Source organism: Hemitrygon akajei, chromosome 10 (assembly GCF_048418815.1).
Source record: "Hemitrygon akajei chromosome 10, sHemAka1.3, whole genome shotgun sequence".
Lineage (NCBI taxonomy): Eukaryota > Metazoa > Chordata > Chondrichthyes > Myliobatiformes > Dasyatidae > Hemitrygon > Hemitrygon akajei.
In genome coordinates this window covers 53,180,024-53,198,396 of record NC_133133.1, presented here as the reverse complement: position 1 = coordinate 53,198,396, position 18,373 = coordinate 53,180,024, and the positions used below count along the sequence as shown (strand labels likewise).

Here is an 18,373-nt window from a genome sequence, read left to right as displayed (position 1 = left end):
GGGAGGACAGATGATTGGGAAGTTTTTAAGGAACAACAGAACTTAACTAAAAAGGCAATACGGGGAGAAAAAATTAGGTACGAACGCAAGCTAGCCAGGAATATAAAAGAAGATAGCAAAAGCTTTTTTAGGTATGTGAAGAGAAAGAAGATAGTTAAGAACAATGTTGGGCCCTTGAAGAATGAATTGGGTGAAATTGTTATGGGAAACAGAGAAATGGCAGAAAAATTTAATGAGTACTTTAGATCTGTTTTTACTAAGGAAGACACAAGCAATCTCCCAGATGTATGGATGGGCCAAGGACATATGGTAACGGAGGAAATGAAACAGATTGACATTGGGAAGGAAACGGTGATGAGAAGACTGATGGGACTGAAGGCTGACAAATCCACAGGTCCAGATGGTCTGCATCCTAGGGTACTAAAGGAGGTGGCCCTGGAAATTGCGGATGCATTGGTAATCATTTTCCAATGTTCCTTAGATTCAGGATGAGTTCCTGAGGATTGGAGAATGGCTAATGTTATCCCACTTTTTAAGAAAGCAGGGAGGGAGAAAACAGAGAACTATCGACCTGTCAGCCTGACATCGGTGGTGGGGAAGATGCTAGAGTCCATTATTAACGATGAAATAGTGGCATATCTAGATAGCAGTGATAGGATTGGGCTGAACCAGCATGGATTTACCAAGGGTAAATCATGCTTGACTAATCTGTTGGAGTTTTTCGAGGATGTAACCAGGAAGTTAGACGGGGGAGATCCAGTGGATGTAGTGTATCTCGATTTTCAGAAGGCATTTGATAAAGTCCCACATAGGAGATTGGTGGATAAAATCAAAGCTCAGGGCATCGGGGGGAAGACATTGACATGGATAGAAAACTGGTTGGCAGATAGAAAACAAAGGGTAACGGTGAATGGGTGTTTCTCAGAATGGCAGGTGGTGACTAGTGGGGTGCCACAGGGCTCGGTATTGGGACCACAGCTGTTTACAATTTACGTCAACGATTTAGATGAAGGCATTGAGAACAACATCAGCAAGTTTGCTGATGATACTAAGCTGGGTGGCAGTGTGACATGTGATGAGGATGTTAGGAGAATTCAGGGTGACTTGGATAGGCTGGGTGAGTGGGCAGATACTTGGCAGATGACGTTTAATGTGAATAAGTGTGAGGTTATCCACTTTGGGAGTAAGAACAGGAAGGCAGATTATTATCTGAACGGTGTAGAGTTGGGTAAGGGAGAAATACAAAGAGATCTAGGAGTTCTTGTTCATCAGTCACTGAAGGTGAATGAGCAAGTGCAGCAGGCAGTGAAGAAGGCTAATGGAATGTTGGCCTTTATTACAAAGGGAATTGAGTACAAGAGCAAGGAAATCCTCTTGCATTTGTACAGGGCCCTGGTAAGACCACACCTGGAGTATTGTGTACAGTTTTGGTCTCCAGGGTTAAGGAAGGACATCCTGGCTGTAGAGGAAGTGCAGCGTAGATTCACAAGGTTAATTCCTGGGATGTCTGGACTGTCTTACGCAGAGAGGTTAGAGAGACTGGGCTTGTACACGCTGGAATTAAGGAGATTCAGAGGGGATCTGATTGCAACATATAAGATTATTAAGGGATTGGACAAGATAGAGGCAGGAAATACGTTCCAGATACTGGGAGAGTCCAGTACCAGAGGGCATGGTTTGAGAATAAGGGGTAGGTCATTTAGGACAGAGTTAAGGAAAAACTTCTTCTCCCAGAGAGTTGTGGGAGTTCTGGAATGCACTGCCTCGGAAGGTAGTGGATGCCAATTCTCTGGATGCTTTCAAGAAGGAGCTAGATAGGTATCTTATGGATAGGGGAATCAAGGGATATGGGGACAAGGCAGGAACCGGGTATTGATAGTAGATGATCAGCCATGATCTCAAAATGGCGGTGCAGGCTCGAAGGGCCGAATGGTCTACTTCTGCACCTATTGTCTATTGTCTATTAACCCCTCCCTCCCCCGCCTTCCAGCTTGGTGGATGGGTCTCTGAACTATTCAATGCAGCGTCTTCTGGCATCTTGCCCAGGTCCAGTATCTCATGGATTGGGAAGGGTGTGTCCCTTAGGAATGCTTTTGGGTTTTGGTTCAGCTCTGAAACCTGGATTGAGCTGGAATCTCAAGTCTCTCATTCAGGACTTCCATTAGGTACAGATCTCTGCTGTCTTGGGACCTGTGCCTAGGGACAGGAGCCTGTCACTACCATGGACTCTTCCACGGAGTCTAGGCATCCTCACAGTTGAACAGCTGAAAGGAGTCAGCAATCACACGCGTGAGTGCACATTCCAGGCAACTATTGTTTCATTTGCTGATATTTAACTCCTTTCCTTTCATTTCAGTTTTGTCGACACTTCGCCAAAGCACAGCGACAACAACGCTCCCTGCTTTCTTAGTCCACGTTCCAGGAAAGTAGATTACAATTTAGATTCATGCTGGAAAGGAGTGGTATTAGTTTAGTATTTAGTTACTGTTTCCGAGCCACAGTTATTGCATTACATTTTAGTTTGAGAGTTTTAGCTAGTGGCCCTGTTGGCCTGGAATTTATTATATTTCATTTGGTTCTGCACAGTTCTAATTAAAACTCAGTGAACTCCTGTGTCTCTCACTCTGCCCATCACCAAACACCATGCTAATAGCTCAATAAACATCCCCAGAACTGCTTCAAATGCATTAATACCTTATGGCACACGGTATTCAAGATGTGATCTCACTAATATCCTATACAATGGAAGGATACCCACCCTATTTTTTGCATTAAATTCCCTTAATAGTAAATAATTGCATTGAATTATCTTTTCTAATTCATCATGGTACCTGCAATTGTCCTATTGGATGATTCAAAAAAAGCTTCTAAGAATGTTTTGCATCTCAGGCCTCTGCACTCTCTCACCATTTAGACAATATACTTCTCATCGTTTTGCAATAACCTTTGATTCAGCACATCAAGTGCTTTCCGTAAAAAAATGTACATCTACAACAAATTTTACTTCTTCAAAGAATGCCAGTAATTTGGTTAAAATTTCCCTTTCACTTTCACAAAGCCATGTTGATTTGTGAACTTGAAACCATCACTCCAAGAGAAAAGCCCTAGATTGCTCAACCTATCCTCAAATGATATGTTCTCTAATCCAAGCAGTATCCTTGTAAATCTCTTCTGCATCCTCTCTAAAGCTTCAACATCCTTCCTATAACAAAGCTACTAGAACTGAACACAATACTCCAAGTGTGGTTAAACCAGACTTTTCTAGAGCTGCAACATTACCTTTTGGCTCCTGAACTCAATTCCTGATCTAGTGAAAGCCAACACAATATACGCCTTCTTAGCCATCTTATCAACATGCAATTTTTAGGGATCTATATATGTGGACTCCAAGATCCCTCTGTTCCTCCAGACTGCTAAGAATCCTATCATTAACCCTGTACCCTGTCTTCAAGTTTGACCTTCCAAGTACAGATTGAAATCCATTTGCTACTCCTTATCCCAGCTCATCATCTTATCAGTGTCCCATTTTAATCTGTAGTGAACTTCTACACTATCTACAACACAGCCAAACTTTATGCCATCTACAAACTTGTGAAACAATCATTCCACTTTCTTATCCAAGTCATTATTAAAGATCACAAAGATCAGAGGTCCCAGAACAGATCCCTGCCCAACACCACTGGTCACTGATCAGAATATGCTCCATCCACTACCACCCTTTTCCTTCTATGGGCAAGCTAAGTCTGAATTTACACATCCAAGTTTCCCTGGATCCCATGCCTCCTGACTTTTTGAATGAGCCTACCATGGGGAATCTTGTCAAATGCCTTCCTAAAATCTATATACAATGCAACTACTGCTCTACCTTCATCAATTTGTTTTGTCACTTCCTCAAATAATTTGACTATGACAATGAGACATGACATGCCCCTCACAAAGACACGCTGACCATCTCTCATCAGACTATACGTCCCCAAATGCATGTAAATCGCTTCTCTTAGAATCTTCTCCAATCATTTGCCCAACACTGACATAAGACTTACTTAACTATAATTCCCAACAAAGAGATAGTTTTTGCCACCCTCCAATACTCTGGTACTACTCCTGTTGCCAATAAGGATGCAAAGATCATTGCTAAAGGTGCATCATTCTCTTTTCTTCCTTCTTGTAGTTAACTGAGATGTTTCAAAACATTGTTCAATAAAATATTTTGATTAATATGTTGTTTTTGAGGTGGATAGTCTGCAACAGAGATCTGGTGAAATGTAATTATGTGCTTTTTGTTCCCTAACAAGATAAGCAGTTTATGGATCTCTCTGAAACAATGCAACTGTGGGTCACTAAACTTAGTGTTCTGAACCAGAAAACCTTAACATATTATTAACATCTTATGTGCCATGTTTCTTTAAAGGTTCCTTTAAAGTTATTAATCTGCATACATGGAACGATGATTCAAAGACAATCAACAAATTAAGGTTTGAACTATAAACGGTTTTTATTTTGTTCCTTTTCTCTTATTATACAATATACTTTTTAGAAAAATCCAAAATCACTATATCAGAAAATTTATTTCCAAACATTAATTATTTTTGATTTCTCTTCAAAATTGTGAAATGCTACATTATAAAAATAAGTGATAACAAAGAAAAACTACCACCATTTTCTTCCCCTTTGTTCTGAATATAAACATTAACAACTTATAAAAATTATATACAAGGTGAGATATTCAAATATTTACATGCTTTTGTATCTTTGGGTACTTGATAAAAAAACACACTGTTCCACAGGTGTTGTAAACTTTTCATCCACTAGTACACAACTTGACACAGTACTAATTATGCTGCATGCTCCTTGTGTAACATCAGATTGAATGTGGATTTAATTGGCTGATAGTATCCAATTAAGTGTCCCCAAATTTTATCTTTTGCCATCTTTCAGGTGGATTAGGAAATTATTTGTTCTTTTCTTCCTCACAGTATTAATCTAGCTTCTTAAAGCTAATCACCTTAATAGACAGCTGTCCAACATGCTGACAATTAAATAAATGTTATCATTGTTATTACTAACATTGTGATCTATTTCTCATCTGTGAGTTGATTCATCCAAGTTCGTAAAATTGCCTTTATAGAATTTGTAAACATCATTGTTGTTTGAAATTGACATTTGTTTCATCTCCTTAACTCTCTTATTTCCTGGCTAGAAAATCTTACTATACACTGGGATAGAGTCTCTAACCTGGCAGTAGCCTTTAGATACTTTGTCCACATGGTTATTTTTCATGTCCAAGCAAAAAGCAGATTAACTTGTTTCTTCTGATTTCCTACCTTATGAGTCCATTTGGGATTGGGAGGAGGGAAAAGACTAGTGAAAACAGGTATTTTTGCTCTCACTTCCAAAGAAGTACAAAATACCTCTACTTTTTTTCTGATAAAGTCTATCATTTCAACTTTGATTACTGCAATATGTTACACATTTACATTTACAACCGTGATCTACAGCGTGAGTGCTTTAAAATACACACTAATAGAAACACATCACTAACTTCTTTTCAACTTGCTTACTTGTTGCATTAGATTTCATTTTAGCATATGATTTCTGATATAATTTTGTTTCTGTAAATGAAGTGATGAAACGTATTAGATATATGATACAGACATATTATTCATACTGGCTAGAGTTTAGAAGAAATATCTCATTGAAATGGATCAAATATTGAAAGGTCTGGATAACGTGGATGTAGAGAGGATGTTTCCTATAGTGAGGGAGTCTGCCTGAGGGCACAGACTCAGAAATGAGGGATGTCTATTTAAACCAGGGATGAGGAAACATTTCTTTAGCCAGAGGGTAGTGAATCTGTGTAATTCCTTGCCACAGACAGCAGTGCAAGCCAAGCCATTGAGTATATTTAAGGTGGAGGTTGATAGGTTCTTGCTGAGTCATGGCGTCAAAGGTTAGGGGGAGAAGGCAGGTGAATGGGGTTGAAAGAGATAATAAATCAACCATGATGGAATGGCAGAGAAGACTCGATGGGCCAAATGGCCCAATTCTACTCCTAGTCTTTTGGTCTTGTATATCCATGAGGATATTACTGATGGATGCATGAGTATCATTAAACCTGTCTAAAGTAATGCTGAGGTTACCTGAGGGGCATACATATAATTTTGTTAGTGTTTAAATTTATGAATCAAAATGATCATCAGTTCAGTCTCATGGCAAAACTTCAAGAGAATAATATGAAAGCTGACTAACTGATATTTAAAGCAGCAGTAAAATTTCAAATTACCCTTAAAATCAGGATTTGAAAATGATTTAAAGTTATTAACAATATTAAAAAGTTGCTTTGCCAACAGTTGAATGGGAAGCCCACATGATGCTTCCGTTCATGAGGTTACAACAGCTTTATTAGCTAATGGCAATCAGTAGATACATAAAAAATTCTACCATGCATTATATCGAATGCTTTCTAAAAACTGTCCACCCCACAGTGTTCAGTAGCTGACACATGTATTTAAGGCAAATTGTCTATATTCAAATACCCTCGTCAATGCAGTCAATATTCAACAGTTCATATACACAAGCAAAATAATAGAGTAACACCGTACTTTAAGCCGGAGCTTGGCACAAAATATAGAGCTAATATTTAGTGTGAATTAATCCAGGAGTTGCATTGCAACCTGCGACATCTTTCTCAACTTTCACCATGATTGTTCACATAACCATTGCTAAAGAAACTCGTTAACTTTCCATTCTAAAATTAAGATACAGATGTGCTGTAAAGCCTGTACTGTGCACTGCAGTTCCAGTACGCAGAGCTGAAAAAGAGAACCTTCCCTGAATCAACTCATTGTACAGTAGTTTCAGGCCTACCATGTCTGCGTTTGTCAATGTTGTAATCTAATGTTCTTTATTTTCATGTTTTTTAACGGCATCTGTTTCTATCTATCTTCCTAAATGTTTTTAAAATACTCTTCTGCCAAAATAAGCAAAGGAATGTCTATGAACGATACCACTGCATCAAAGTCCATTGTATACATACTAAACTGATGAACCGTTAAAGGGAATTACAGTAATCCTGTGCTCCCTGTGGTGACAACGTAAACCATGGATGAGATTACAGTTCCCTGGCACAGATTCTTTAAGCAGTACTCTCTTCAGGGAAGGTCATTCACACAGGATGAGACAAATATCTGTCCCAACTTCTTAACATGAGATAAAAAGAGCAGAGCATTAAAGGAACAAAAACAGCTGCTGAAAGTTGTTAACTCAGCCAGCTCCATCATGGGCACCAGCCTCTCCAGCAACGAGGACATCTTAAAACGGTGATGCCTCAATAAATGCAGCATTCATCATTAAGAATCCTCATCAGGTAGGACATGCCTTCTTACAGTTGCTACCATCGAGGAGAAAGTACAGGAGCTAGAATACAGGCTCTTACTGTTTCAGGACCAGCTTCTTCCTTCCGCCAATGGATTTCTGATTGGATGATGAACCCTTGAATACTACCTCAGTATTTTTTCCTCTCTTTGCATTACTTAATTTCATTTTCTTTTTTTCATATACACTTCTTACTGTAATTTATAGTTTTTATTATTATGCATTGCAACCTACTGCTGCCGCATTGCACGATTTCATGATATATGCCAATGATATTAAACCTGATTCTGAACCTCTCGCATTCCATAGGATTATAGCTGATCAACTAAAATCAGTACCCTATTCCAGCTTCCTTCTCGTACCTCTTCCCCAAAGATCAATACCTAACTCCTTGTTGAATATACTTGGTCTTTTGACATCAATTGCTTTCTGTGACAGAGGATTTCACAGGGTCAGAATTCTCTGCGAGAAGAAATTCTTCTCAGTCATAAAAGGCTTTCGTCTTACCTTTGGATTTCAATCTCTTCCCCACCCCCCACTACCGGGAGCATCTAAATGTTAGAATATTGCAGCTTTTTATAAGTTTCCCTATCACTCTTCTAAAATCTGTTAATTATAAGTTTAATTAACCCAACCGCATCTGTTAGTCCTGCCATCCTAGGAATCATCTGGTATTTCTTTACTGATCCCCTTGCATGGCAAGAACATCCTTCCTCAGATAAGGAAACCAGAAATGCACATGTCACTGCTTCTATGCTCGAATCCTCTTGCTGTGAAGATCAGTGCATGAATTTTCTTCTTAATTGTCTGCTACATAAGCGTGCTTACTTCAGGAACTGGAGCAGAAGGAAAGTTCGGATTATTGCCACCAAAGTGGAAGAGCTCACAGTTATTCACATTATATACACTATATATCTGCCCACTCCCTCAACCTGCCCAATTCAACCTGAAGCTTTCAGTATCATCCTCAGGAAATCCCTCTCTTTACTGGATGCCAGTTTGTTAAAGAAGAATATAAGTTATCTCTTCTGTTAATACAATGCAGAGGGAAGGCTAACATCAGATTGTGTTAGTTGTATAATAACACCACTTTCAGTCATTTCAAGACTATACTTATATTGTGTGCCTTTGCATCCCTTAATAATCAGTCTATTTAACTATGACTATCAGCTAATTTAAGTTCCAAATTCACATTCCAAATTAATTCATTTGTTGAATATAGAAATTTATTGCAGTTCCCCAATAATTTCATGTTTTCTAGAACATTTCAGGTTTGCTTTCAGGAAATACAGAATAAATAATACATTTTTCTGTGAATTGAATGCATTGCATAATTGTTTTCCACTTAAACATCTTTCTACTACCAACAATATATTCTTTCATATATATGCAGCTATTTATCTCCTGTATATGTGTGTGGAAATGGCAGTATTTTGTTCATCTGTACACTTTAGATATCAGTCAGTCACACTTGGTCTAATTCTGGTGTCTCTTCATGTGAAGAGCCAAGTGATCCGAACGTGAAAAGCAACGACCGCAAGCGATGCACTTGAAAGGTTTAGCTCCTGTGTGCTTTCTGTAGTGTCTGGTAAGTTCATCAGAACGAGCAAAACGCCAATCACAACCTTCCCATGTACACTTGTATGGTTTTTCACCTGCAATTGAAACAGACAAACGTGAATATGTCACCTCCATTAAAGGGCAGCATCATTTTTAAATGTTACTGATTACGAGATTATCTGTGTCACATTCACACAAACCAGTGGCTGAGGACTACATGTTAATAACTAACTGTGGACAAATTCTGTCTGATCAGTATAAATATTATCATCATGCTGGCTCTTCAAAAAAATCTATTCAGGTAGAAATCAAATTATAATTCTTTTTGGAACCCTTTATGAAGTATTTGAAGTGTTGAGCAATTTCTAAGACCAACAATTATGGCTCAGTGTCTCCAGGTCTTGAGTCCCAGGATGTTGATGATGATTGGAATCTAGGCATCTGTATAACAAAAAAGCTGCTTGCCTGAGCCACCAATGAAATCAGCCATGGAAGAATGACAAAGGACAGGAATGACAAATAATTATATTCCGGATAAGCCCCGATGAAGGGTCTTGGCCCAAAATGTCAACTGTTTATTTCCCTCTATAGATGCTGCCTGACCTGCTGAGTTCTTCCAACATTTGTGTGCTTGTTGCAAATTATATTCTCTGCAGTTATGAGGGCTACCATCCTATTCCACTTGGTGAAGAGAGTTAGAATTGTTCTTATACTGTAGTTTCATTAGAATTACCATTCTTTTTCTATTTTAAAATAATGTACAAAGAAATTATAATGTGGGAAACTTTGAAGCCTATTGATTGATACCACTCCTTAAAGGTCAATATTGCATCATGCTAAAGGAGCTGTGATCAATAATTATTACCGATATTGGCTGTGCATTCTTTCTGCTCTAAAGGATTGCAGGTGTTATCTGGATGTCTTACTGTTGGCATTACCATGTTTACTGCTAACGTTGTGAAGACATCGTTTCAATGACAGTATGAAAATGGAAAATGCTGCACTGGCAATCCATTATGTAGAACTCTGTGATTTTTACCAAGATGTAAAATGGACTGAACAGACAGAACAATTTTATTATTTCATTCCATAGTCTTGCCACAGTCCTTTTGAAAAAGGTGTGTCAGGAATGGAGATACGTTTGTCAGCAACGGATAATCACTTTGGCATGTTTCCTCTGATACAATACTACTGTTATGAATGTACCACAGCTCTGAGGGGCCGAAGGGTGCGGGGTAGCCCCCTCCTTTGTGAGAATCGCAAGATCACTATTGAGTCAATTCAGGAGACCCAGGAAATGAGAGAAAGACATGCAGAATCCACAAGGCGTTGGAATGTGCCTTGGCCTCCGAGAGGCGGACCCATTGATGCCGGCTATTGTCTCTTGGAGATGGACTTGTGTATTGCATCCTGTACGATGCAATCAAAGCCCCAGGCAATTAACCAAGGAGGAGGTTGGTGGAGGGATTGCATCATCCCCAACCTGATTGACACCTTAGACCCTGTGAGTCAGGATAAAAAGAGGGTCTGTGGGAACAGCCCCTCAGACGCACCAGAAGAAACGCTAGCGATCCCGTAATAGCAAAAGCCGGTGGAAGGCCACGTGCGTCCGCTTCCATTTGCCCGGAATCGGTGACCTTTGCCACGGAAAAACGGTTTTTAGCTAACAACGGGGAACTCAACTCTCAACGACTCTCGAAGGATTGACATCATAAACGGAATGGGCAAGTTTTAACCCGTCTCTCTCTCTCTCCAACAATTGCCATACAGGGTCCCCAACAGCTGCAGCCTGTATGAACTGAACGAACTATATATTTCCATTGGACAATTCATTATCCCCTAGACAACGATACAGCTTATTTCTTATTGATTATTATTATACCCGCACTTTTAGATTTAGTGTTGACGACGTATATTATCTGTGTGTTTGCATTGATATTATTTTTGTGTATTTCTATCAATAAATACTGTTAAAAATAGTACCATCAGACTTCAACGGACCTACCTATCTTTGCTGGTAAGTGACCCAGTTATGGGGTACGTAACACTACTAAAAGCACAAGATATTGAGTTCAGATATATCCAATATTATGATTAATCAGATAGCTAGCAACCACTTCAGTGATCTATTCTTCCTGTTACACTAGTTTCCTTTAGCAAGAGCACGTAGTAGTCACCTGCTAACTTCTGGCTGCAGGCATCAATGTGAAAACGCCACGTTTATAATAACTGTCAAAAAGCTTGTTCTACCTCACGTTTCTCTACTGATCTTCCTACTCTTCTCCATCAACCAAAGCAAAATGAGTGTTCTGTGACACAGCCTATGGACTCACTTTCAAGGCTCTTCATCTCATGTTCTTGATATTTATTGCTTATTTATTTATTATTATTTTTTTCTTTTTGTATTTGCACAGTTTGTTTTCTTTTGCACAATGGTTCTTTGCCCATCTTACTGCATGTGATTTATCAATGATCCTATTGTGTTTCTTGTATGCCTGCAAGAAAATGAATCACAGGGTTGTATATGGTAACATTAATGTACTTCAATAATAAATTTACTTTGAACTCATTTTAGAACATGATAACTGGTCACTCATGGCTCTGAAATTTCAGTATTAACTGATCATAGTGGGAAATAAACTACTTTAGTGTTGGAATTTATCACAATTTGATTCAACAGGAGAAACAAACCATTAACTATTAAAGGCTGAAAAAAGAAAAATGTCCCTATATGTTTTTTGCCAGCAGGTGTTTACAAGTATTGAGATTGGATGAGTCTCATCCTGTCATTTATCAAGATCTATGAGAAGGCACTTTTGGTTGGAGTTATGGTCCTATGATCAGTCATTCTACCCAATAGTGCTAGGCTGAGATGAAAATCTAAGGTACTGTGTCATAGACATTCCTTCAAAACCATTGGAAATACATTAAAGAACTGACTTTTTAGATATAACATGGAGACAAGATTTAGAGTTCTGGTTGATTTACCCTATGCCATAAATAAATTTGCCTAATCCAGAGGAGCATCTGGCACTTAAGCAAACATCTCAAACAATTTAACCCAGGCAAAGCCAACCAATGTGTGCTAGCCTAGTGCTAGTTCACTAAAGCCGTTAGACTGTATTTCATTGTATATGTTCAGAGAGATATTTCAGATAATACAACAATGCTTGCTCAAAATTGTTAAGAACACTTCCTGACAGGGAAGTTATAATTGAAATATAATTCATTATGTAGATAGAAATAACATGTAGTGATAAGGAATGCGTACACAGCTAACACAGTGTAATGGATTAACACTGGCAATGGATTAACAAGTGAACTGCTGGTTGAATAATTTACAATTACTGGCCACTTTATTAGGTTCACCTGTTCACCTGCTTGTTAATGCAAATATCTAATCAGTTAAACAGGCAGCAACTCAGTGAATACAGACACGGTCAAGAAGTTCAATTGTTGCTCAGACCAAACATCATAGTGGGGAAGAAATGTAACCTAAGTGACTTTGACCAAGGAATGGTTGTTGGTGTCAGACGGAGTGGTTTGAGTACCTCAGACACTGTTGATCTCCTGGGATTTTCATGCACAACAGTCTCATGAATTTATAGAGGATCATACAAAACAACAAAAAAATCCAGTGAGTGGCAGTTCCATGGGAAAAAGTGCTTTGTTAACGAGAATAGTCAGAAGAAAATGGCCAAACTGGTTCAAGCTGATAGGAAGGTGACAGCCACTCAAATAGTCATGTGTTACAACAGTGGTGTGCAGAAGAGCATCTCTGAACACACAACAAGTCAAACGTAGAGGTGGATGAGTTACAGCAGAAGATCACAAACGTACACTCAGTGGCCACTTTATTAGGTGCAGGAGATACCTGATAAAGTGGCCACTTTCACTTGCTGTGTTGCAGAATAAAATTCTACAGAAAATTATCAAATGAGAATACTAGAAGCTGTACACATCAGTGAAATAACGGGAAATGCTGCCATTGACATTAGAATGCTTTTGGTTTAAATCTTTGTGTACAAGTTGATGAAACCAGTGCAACTATGTGGTACAAATGTAGGCACTAATCTGGCGTCAGGTATGGCTCGGTAGTAGTATGCAGAAAGTTGTAAATTCTTATCTCACGCCATCTGAAAAACCAGGTTAGCCAGCGTATTGTTGAGTGACTGCTGCACTGTTAGGGGTGATTAAATATTAAAGTCATTTTTTGACTAATATTTATCTCTTTAACTATATTGTTAAACAAAATTCTGATTATATTCTCATTGTTTTTCATGGAATTTTTTGCTGAATATACTGTTCTTTCTATGCTAGTCAATTGGAAACATGTTTTCTAGAGGTGATAATGACCTTTTCTGTCACTTGAACCTCTGATCTCCACATCAGTGACACAAGGAAATGATACATATGCCATTCAATGCTTCTTTTCAATCAATGTGGGGAAACATATTCCTAAGTGCCATTTCCATGACAACATTGAACTCTTCCAGGATGACCAGGTCTTCCCAATGCAACACTGGACCAGAACTGTGGTGAGATAATTTGCATCCTTTTGGAATCCTTCTGCCCAAGTTTATTGCCATCACACCCAACCCCACATCATTACTGTACCTTTCAGAACTAATGCTAGTGGTCCTATCCCCCAACTCTCCAACCCTCGCAAATATTTGCACCCCTGCCCAAAGGTCTAGGCCATCAATCCTTCTGATCCTTCAATGCTTCTAAGCTACCAAAGGTTAGGCTCTAGCCACTGACCCTCTGATTCTGGATTCTCCAAACTCGTACTGCTCAGTCACAATCCCCTTCTGCTCTGATCATTCAATCCTTCCAAATCCCAAGGCCAAAGTTTAGCATGTTTTCTTATCTGACTTATGAATTCAGTACTTATTCAACCCACCCCAATCCCAATAATTCTGAATTGGCTCAAGGCCAGCATCCATCACAATACAATAATTATGGATTGTTCTCTAAACAGACAGTAATTATACTATTTCTTTAATAATATTCTTAATGAAGATTTGTTGGTAATGCTGTGGAAATGAACAGTACATTAATAAATATTGGGAGTGTTCCTATGCACTGGATGGGAACAAATGTAACCCCACTGTTCCAGGTAAGCAGGAAGAGACCTGTTACCCTAATGCTGTAATCTATAAAGAAAACTGTAACATTAGAACACTCCAAGGAATAATGAGAATGGAACAGAATCTGCATGACTTACAGAAGGAAAATCACACTTGATTAATATTCTGAGGATATAACTTCGGAGGACAAATAAATGTGATGGATCTGGATTTTTAGACTCCCTTTTGGTGAAGTCCCACACAGGATTTGGTCAACAAGGCTACATGACACAGTACTGGGGAGAATATACTGAAATCCTTAGCAGCCTGTGACTAGTGAGATATTGATGAGCGAGGTGCTTGTGCCTCAACTATTCACAATCTACATTAACAGCTTGGCTGAGGGAAGTAGATGCCATATTTCCAAGTTTGCTGACAAAGCAAAATACTGTGCAAGTAATTGGTGTGGTCCTTTTAGAAATACAAATTCTGTAAAAAATAAATGATCAATTATTTCTGGGTTATATGGATCTATTTTATATCAGTCACAAATTTATTAAGTACATACAGATATGAAATTTTTCACGCAAAACTTACATTTTTGTTTGAATGAAAACAAGGAATTCTATTATTGCAAGTTGTACCTTTGTATAACACTTGAAAGAGAAGTGATCCTTCTGTACACCCTAACTAGTAGGCAATTCATTACCCTAATTTATTAAAGATATAATTTCTGTTGTAGGGATAAACGAAGGATAACTATTTGTGTTACTAAATGAGATGACTTTATGATATACAGTGTGGATTTTATTTATGCATTTACTGGAATTAATTATCAAATGCTACAAGGAGCAGGTTGTTGTTTTGATGTGACCCATCACTGCTCTGTATAAATTTCTATGAATTGCATAACAATATATCACTTTCATTATCTATATTAAACAAAATGCTTATCTGCATCTATAAAAGAGGGGTACGTATATATTAAATGTACATTCTGCATTTTAAAATAGGTTAACTCTTAATTCATACACTGCCATTTTTCTCCTCACTTTCTCAGATATCACTTGTAGAAACCCTTGTATTTGCAGCTCAGATTGTCTATTAATCTCCTTTGACATAATTAAATTTTTCCCTATTCATCACATTTGTTTGTGCCACCTAGTAAGCACTGAGAGGTAAAAATTCCTGACAGCAGAACAATAGCAAGCAAAGCTATCTGGTTTCTCAGCCTCCTACTTAGAGGGGCCACTACACAAGAGTCAGATAATCAGTCTCTTTAGAATAGGTTCTGCACAAGTTAACAAATACTTTATCAATGGGAGAATTTGCTAGGCTGAATGGCTTTTTGCACTAGGGTGTGGTCCAAATATTAGCACACTTTTTTCTGATAGCAGGAATAATAAAGCTGAATGAATGAAACTCAGAGACACTTTGACCTCAAATATTTGTTTTTTTTCTTGTTGACTAATTTCAAAATGCCTCTAGAATTATTGCCTTTATTAAATGAATACTTCTTTCAATACGTACCATGGTTATTTTTGTTTGAAATTCCACTCAGTGAGTACTGATATGGCAGGGTCTGAGCTCTGAGCTGTTACTCTGAAAAATGGCAGCAATCAGCAGTGCAGTGACTCGGAATCACAGGACACCTCAACTCCCTCCCTGGCTCACTGAATAAATACAACTGAGGTATAAACATTAGATTCCCTGACATTGCTTCCCATGATAAGGAAGAAAAAAGTGAGGGAAAAAGAGTGAGGAGCAGAGGAAAGTCATCAGAATCTTATCGTGGTACTGAGAAATTCTAGAATCAGAATCAAATGTGCAGACTGTTTTCTAAACGGGGCAAAAATCCAAAAATCTGGGATGCAAAGGGACTTGGAAGTCTTTGTGCAGAACACCTTAAAGGTTAACTTGCTGGTTGAGTCGGCGGTGAGGAAGGCAAATGCAATGTTCAAGAAGTCTAGAATACAAGAGCAGGGATGTGATGCTGAGGCTTTATAAGGCACTGGAGAGGCCTCATCTTGTGAATAGTGCTGGGCTCCTCATCTTAGAAAAGATGTGCTGGTATTGGAGAGGGTTCTGAGGAGATTCACAAGGATAATTCTGGGAAAGAAAGGGTTATCATATGAGGAACATTTGATAGCTCTAGGTCTGTACTCACTGGAATTTAGAAGGATTTCATGGAAACCTTTTGAATGTTGAAAGGCCTAGACAGAGTAGATGTGGAAAGGATAGAGGGGTGTCCATTTAAAACAGAAATGTGGAGAAATTTCTTTAGCCGGGGGTGATGAATTTGTGGAATTGATTAACAAAGGCAGCTGTGGAGGCCAGGTCGTTGGGTGTATTTAAGGCAGAGCTTGTTAGGTTTTTGATTGGACATGGCATCAAAGGTTACAGGAAGAAGACCGCGGAATGGGGCTGAGGAGGGGAAAAAAGGATCAGCCATGACTGAGTGGTGTAGCAGACTCAACGAGCCAAATGGTCTCCTATGTCTTAAAGTCTAAGTATATTATTTAAATTAAATGGTAGTGTATCCATCACAGGATAATAATTCAGATTTGTTTGTTTATCACATGTTGATCTAAGCAAAGTGTTGTTTGCGTTAACGACCAACATAGCCTAAGGATGTGCTGGGGCCAGCCTGCAAGCGTCACCACACATTACAGTGCCAACACAGCATGCCCTCAATCTTTGGTAGAACATCACAAAACACAACAAAACAGAAGTCAATAAGCAACAAGTCAACAACAGCAGAACTAGCCCTGTTTCTCTCAGCTACCCATGCACACACCCAGTCCTCCTACCCCAGTACAGGCCGAGTTCGGTCTCCAACCTTCAGCACCCTCGTAGACTCAGGGCTCCGGCCATCGGACCTCAAACTTTGATCTTCGGTATCGACCCCAGGACTTGAAAATTGTGATGAAAAAGGACCGTGGATGAGGACCCCAAGCACTAGGCCTCGAACACTGGTCTCGCTGACTCGAAACCCTAGAGGGTCTCCAGCTCGCTTATCGCCTGCCTGCATGGAACCTTGACCCTAGAACCCGCTGATGGCTCGTTGAGGTGGGGGGGGGGGGGGTACCAGCCTTCACCAACATCTAACCATCGTCCTTCGTCCCACGTCCACATCACTGGCTTTTGAGCTTGGAGCAGAGGCACAAACTCTGACCTGACCTCTAAGTCCATCACATCCCTGTGCCTAAACCTAAACCTGATCCTAAACTCCCCTCTCTATTCCCAGAACCATCCCAATGATCTAGGAAACCACTACACCTGAGCCTCTGCCTTGACAGAAACTGAAACTGCAGCTCGGTGCCACTTTGACTGGAAGCACTGGAATCAAATCCAGCAAATTTAAATCCTAACCATAACTAAATAGTTAAAACAATGAAGTGTTAATTTTGTTATGACACAGTGTAAAACAGAATTTAATTCACCATTAATATGCTCATAATGCCATTTAAGATAAAGCTCCATCAATAACTCTATATTTTCTTTCTCAATACAAAAATGACCCATACTCTCATTCTTTATTATCCTCTATTAATTCATATTCCCCTGAAATTTCATATTCAACTATCAATACCCATTCATTAAAAAAATAACTTGAGTAAGAACCTTAGAAGCTAGAAGTGTTGATTTTCAAACTCTCCAGAAGCTAGATGTGTGAAAAATTAATCAATTATCTCATGAAAAATTAACAGTAGCAATGAAATTATTTCCTAATCCTGTTCCTTATTTGAGAATTTATTTTTCTTTCCACTCTCTAAATTCTTTCATGACTTCAACTACCTCAATTAGATCGCCTCCTGCCCTCCGAATACAAGTATGTGCTTCAGTAACACAGAAAATGCTGGAGGAACTCTATAGGTCAGGCTGTATCTATGGAAAGGAATAAAGAGTTCTTTCTGGATGCTGACCTGCTGAGTTCCTCCAGCATTTTGTATGAGTTATTCTGCATTTCCAGCATCTGAAGAATCACTTTTGTTTGTAATACATGCTTTATTGAACCTCAGAATTTACCTCCTGAAACTGCTGACAAAAATGTCATGTAAATTAATTTTATTTTGCCTGTGTCCTTCCGCTGGCAGAATACTCAGTTTACTTCCATATCTGAATTACTGCAGACACCAGATACTTTTGAGCCTGTGAATTGTTTATGTGCTAGAAGTCTTTTGGGGATGACTCGCATGTTACTAAGGCTGACATCCAGAGATCTCCAAATGGTAGATGAAACATTCAGGCATTGCTGCTATCAATGTAATAGAAAGGTAGAACTCAGTACTTGAATATGTATATATTCTGTCTATTCATGAGTAACAATGAAGTAATAGAACTTCCCAAGTGATAAATGCAATCAATTA

At 38.9% G+C, this 18,373-nt stretch overlaps 1 protein-coding gene across 1 annotated transcript in view; it reads right to left on the bottom strand.

Moving 5' to 3' along the window:
* Positions 1-4,470: 4,470 nt before the first annotated feature.
* LOC140734395 (Krueppel-like factor 5) overlaps positions 4,471-18,373 on the bottom strand; it is a 63,422-nt gene continuing 49,519 nt past the window's right edge. The window contains exon 5 of the mRNA XM_073058282.1: positions 4,471-9,029. Within this exon, the coding sequence (XP_072914383.1) occupies positions 8,851-9,029 (179 nt within the window). The 3' untranslated portion in view covers positions 4,471-8,850. The remainder of the gene's footprint in view (positions 9,030-18,373) is intronic.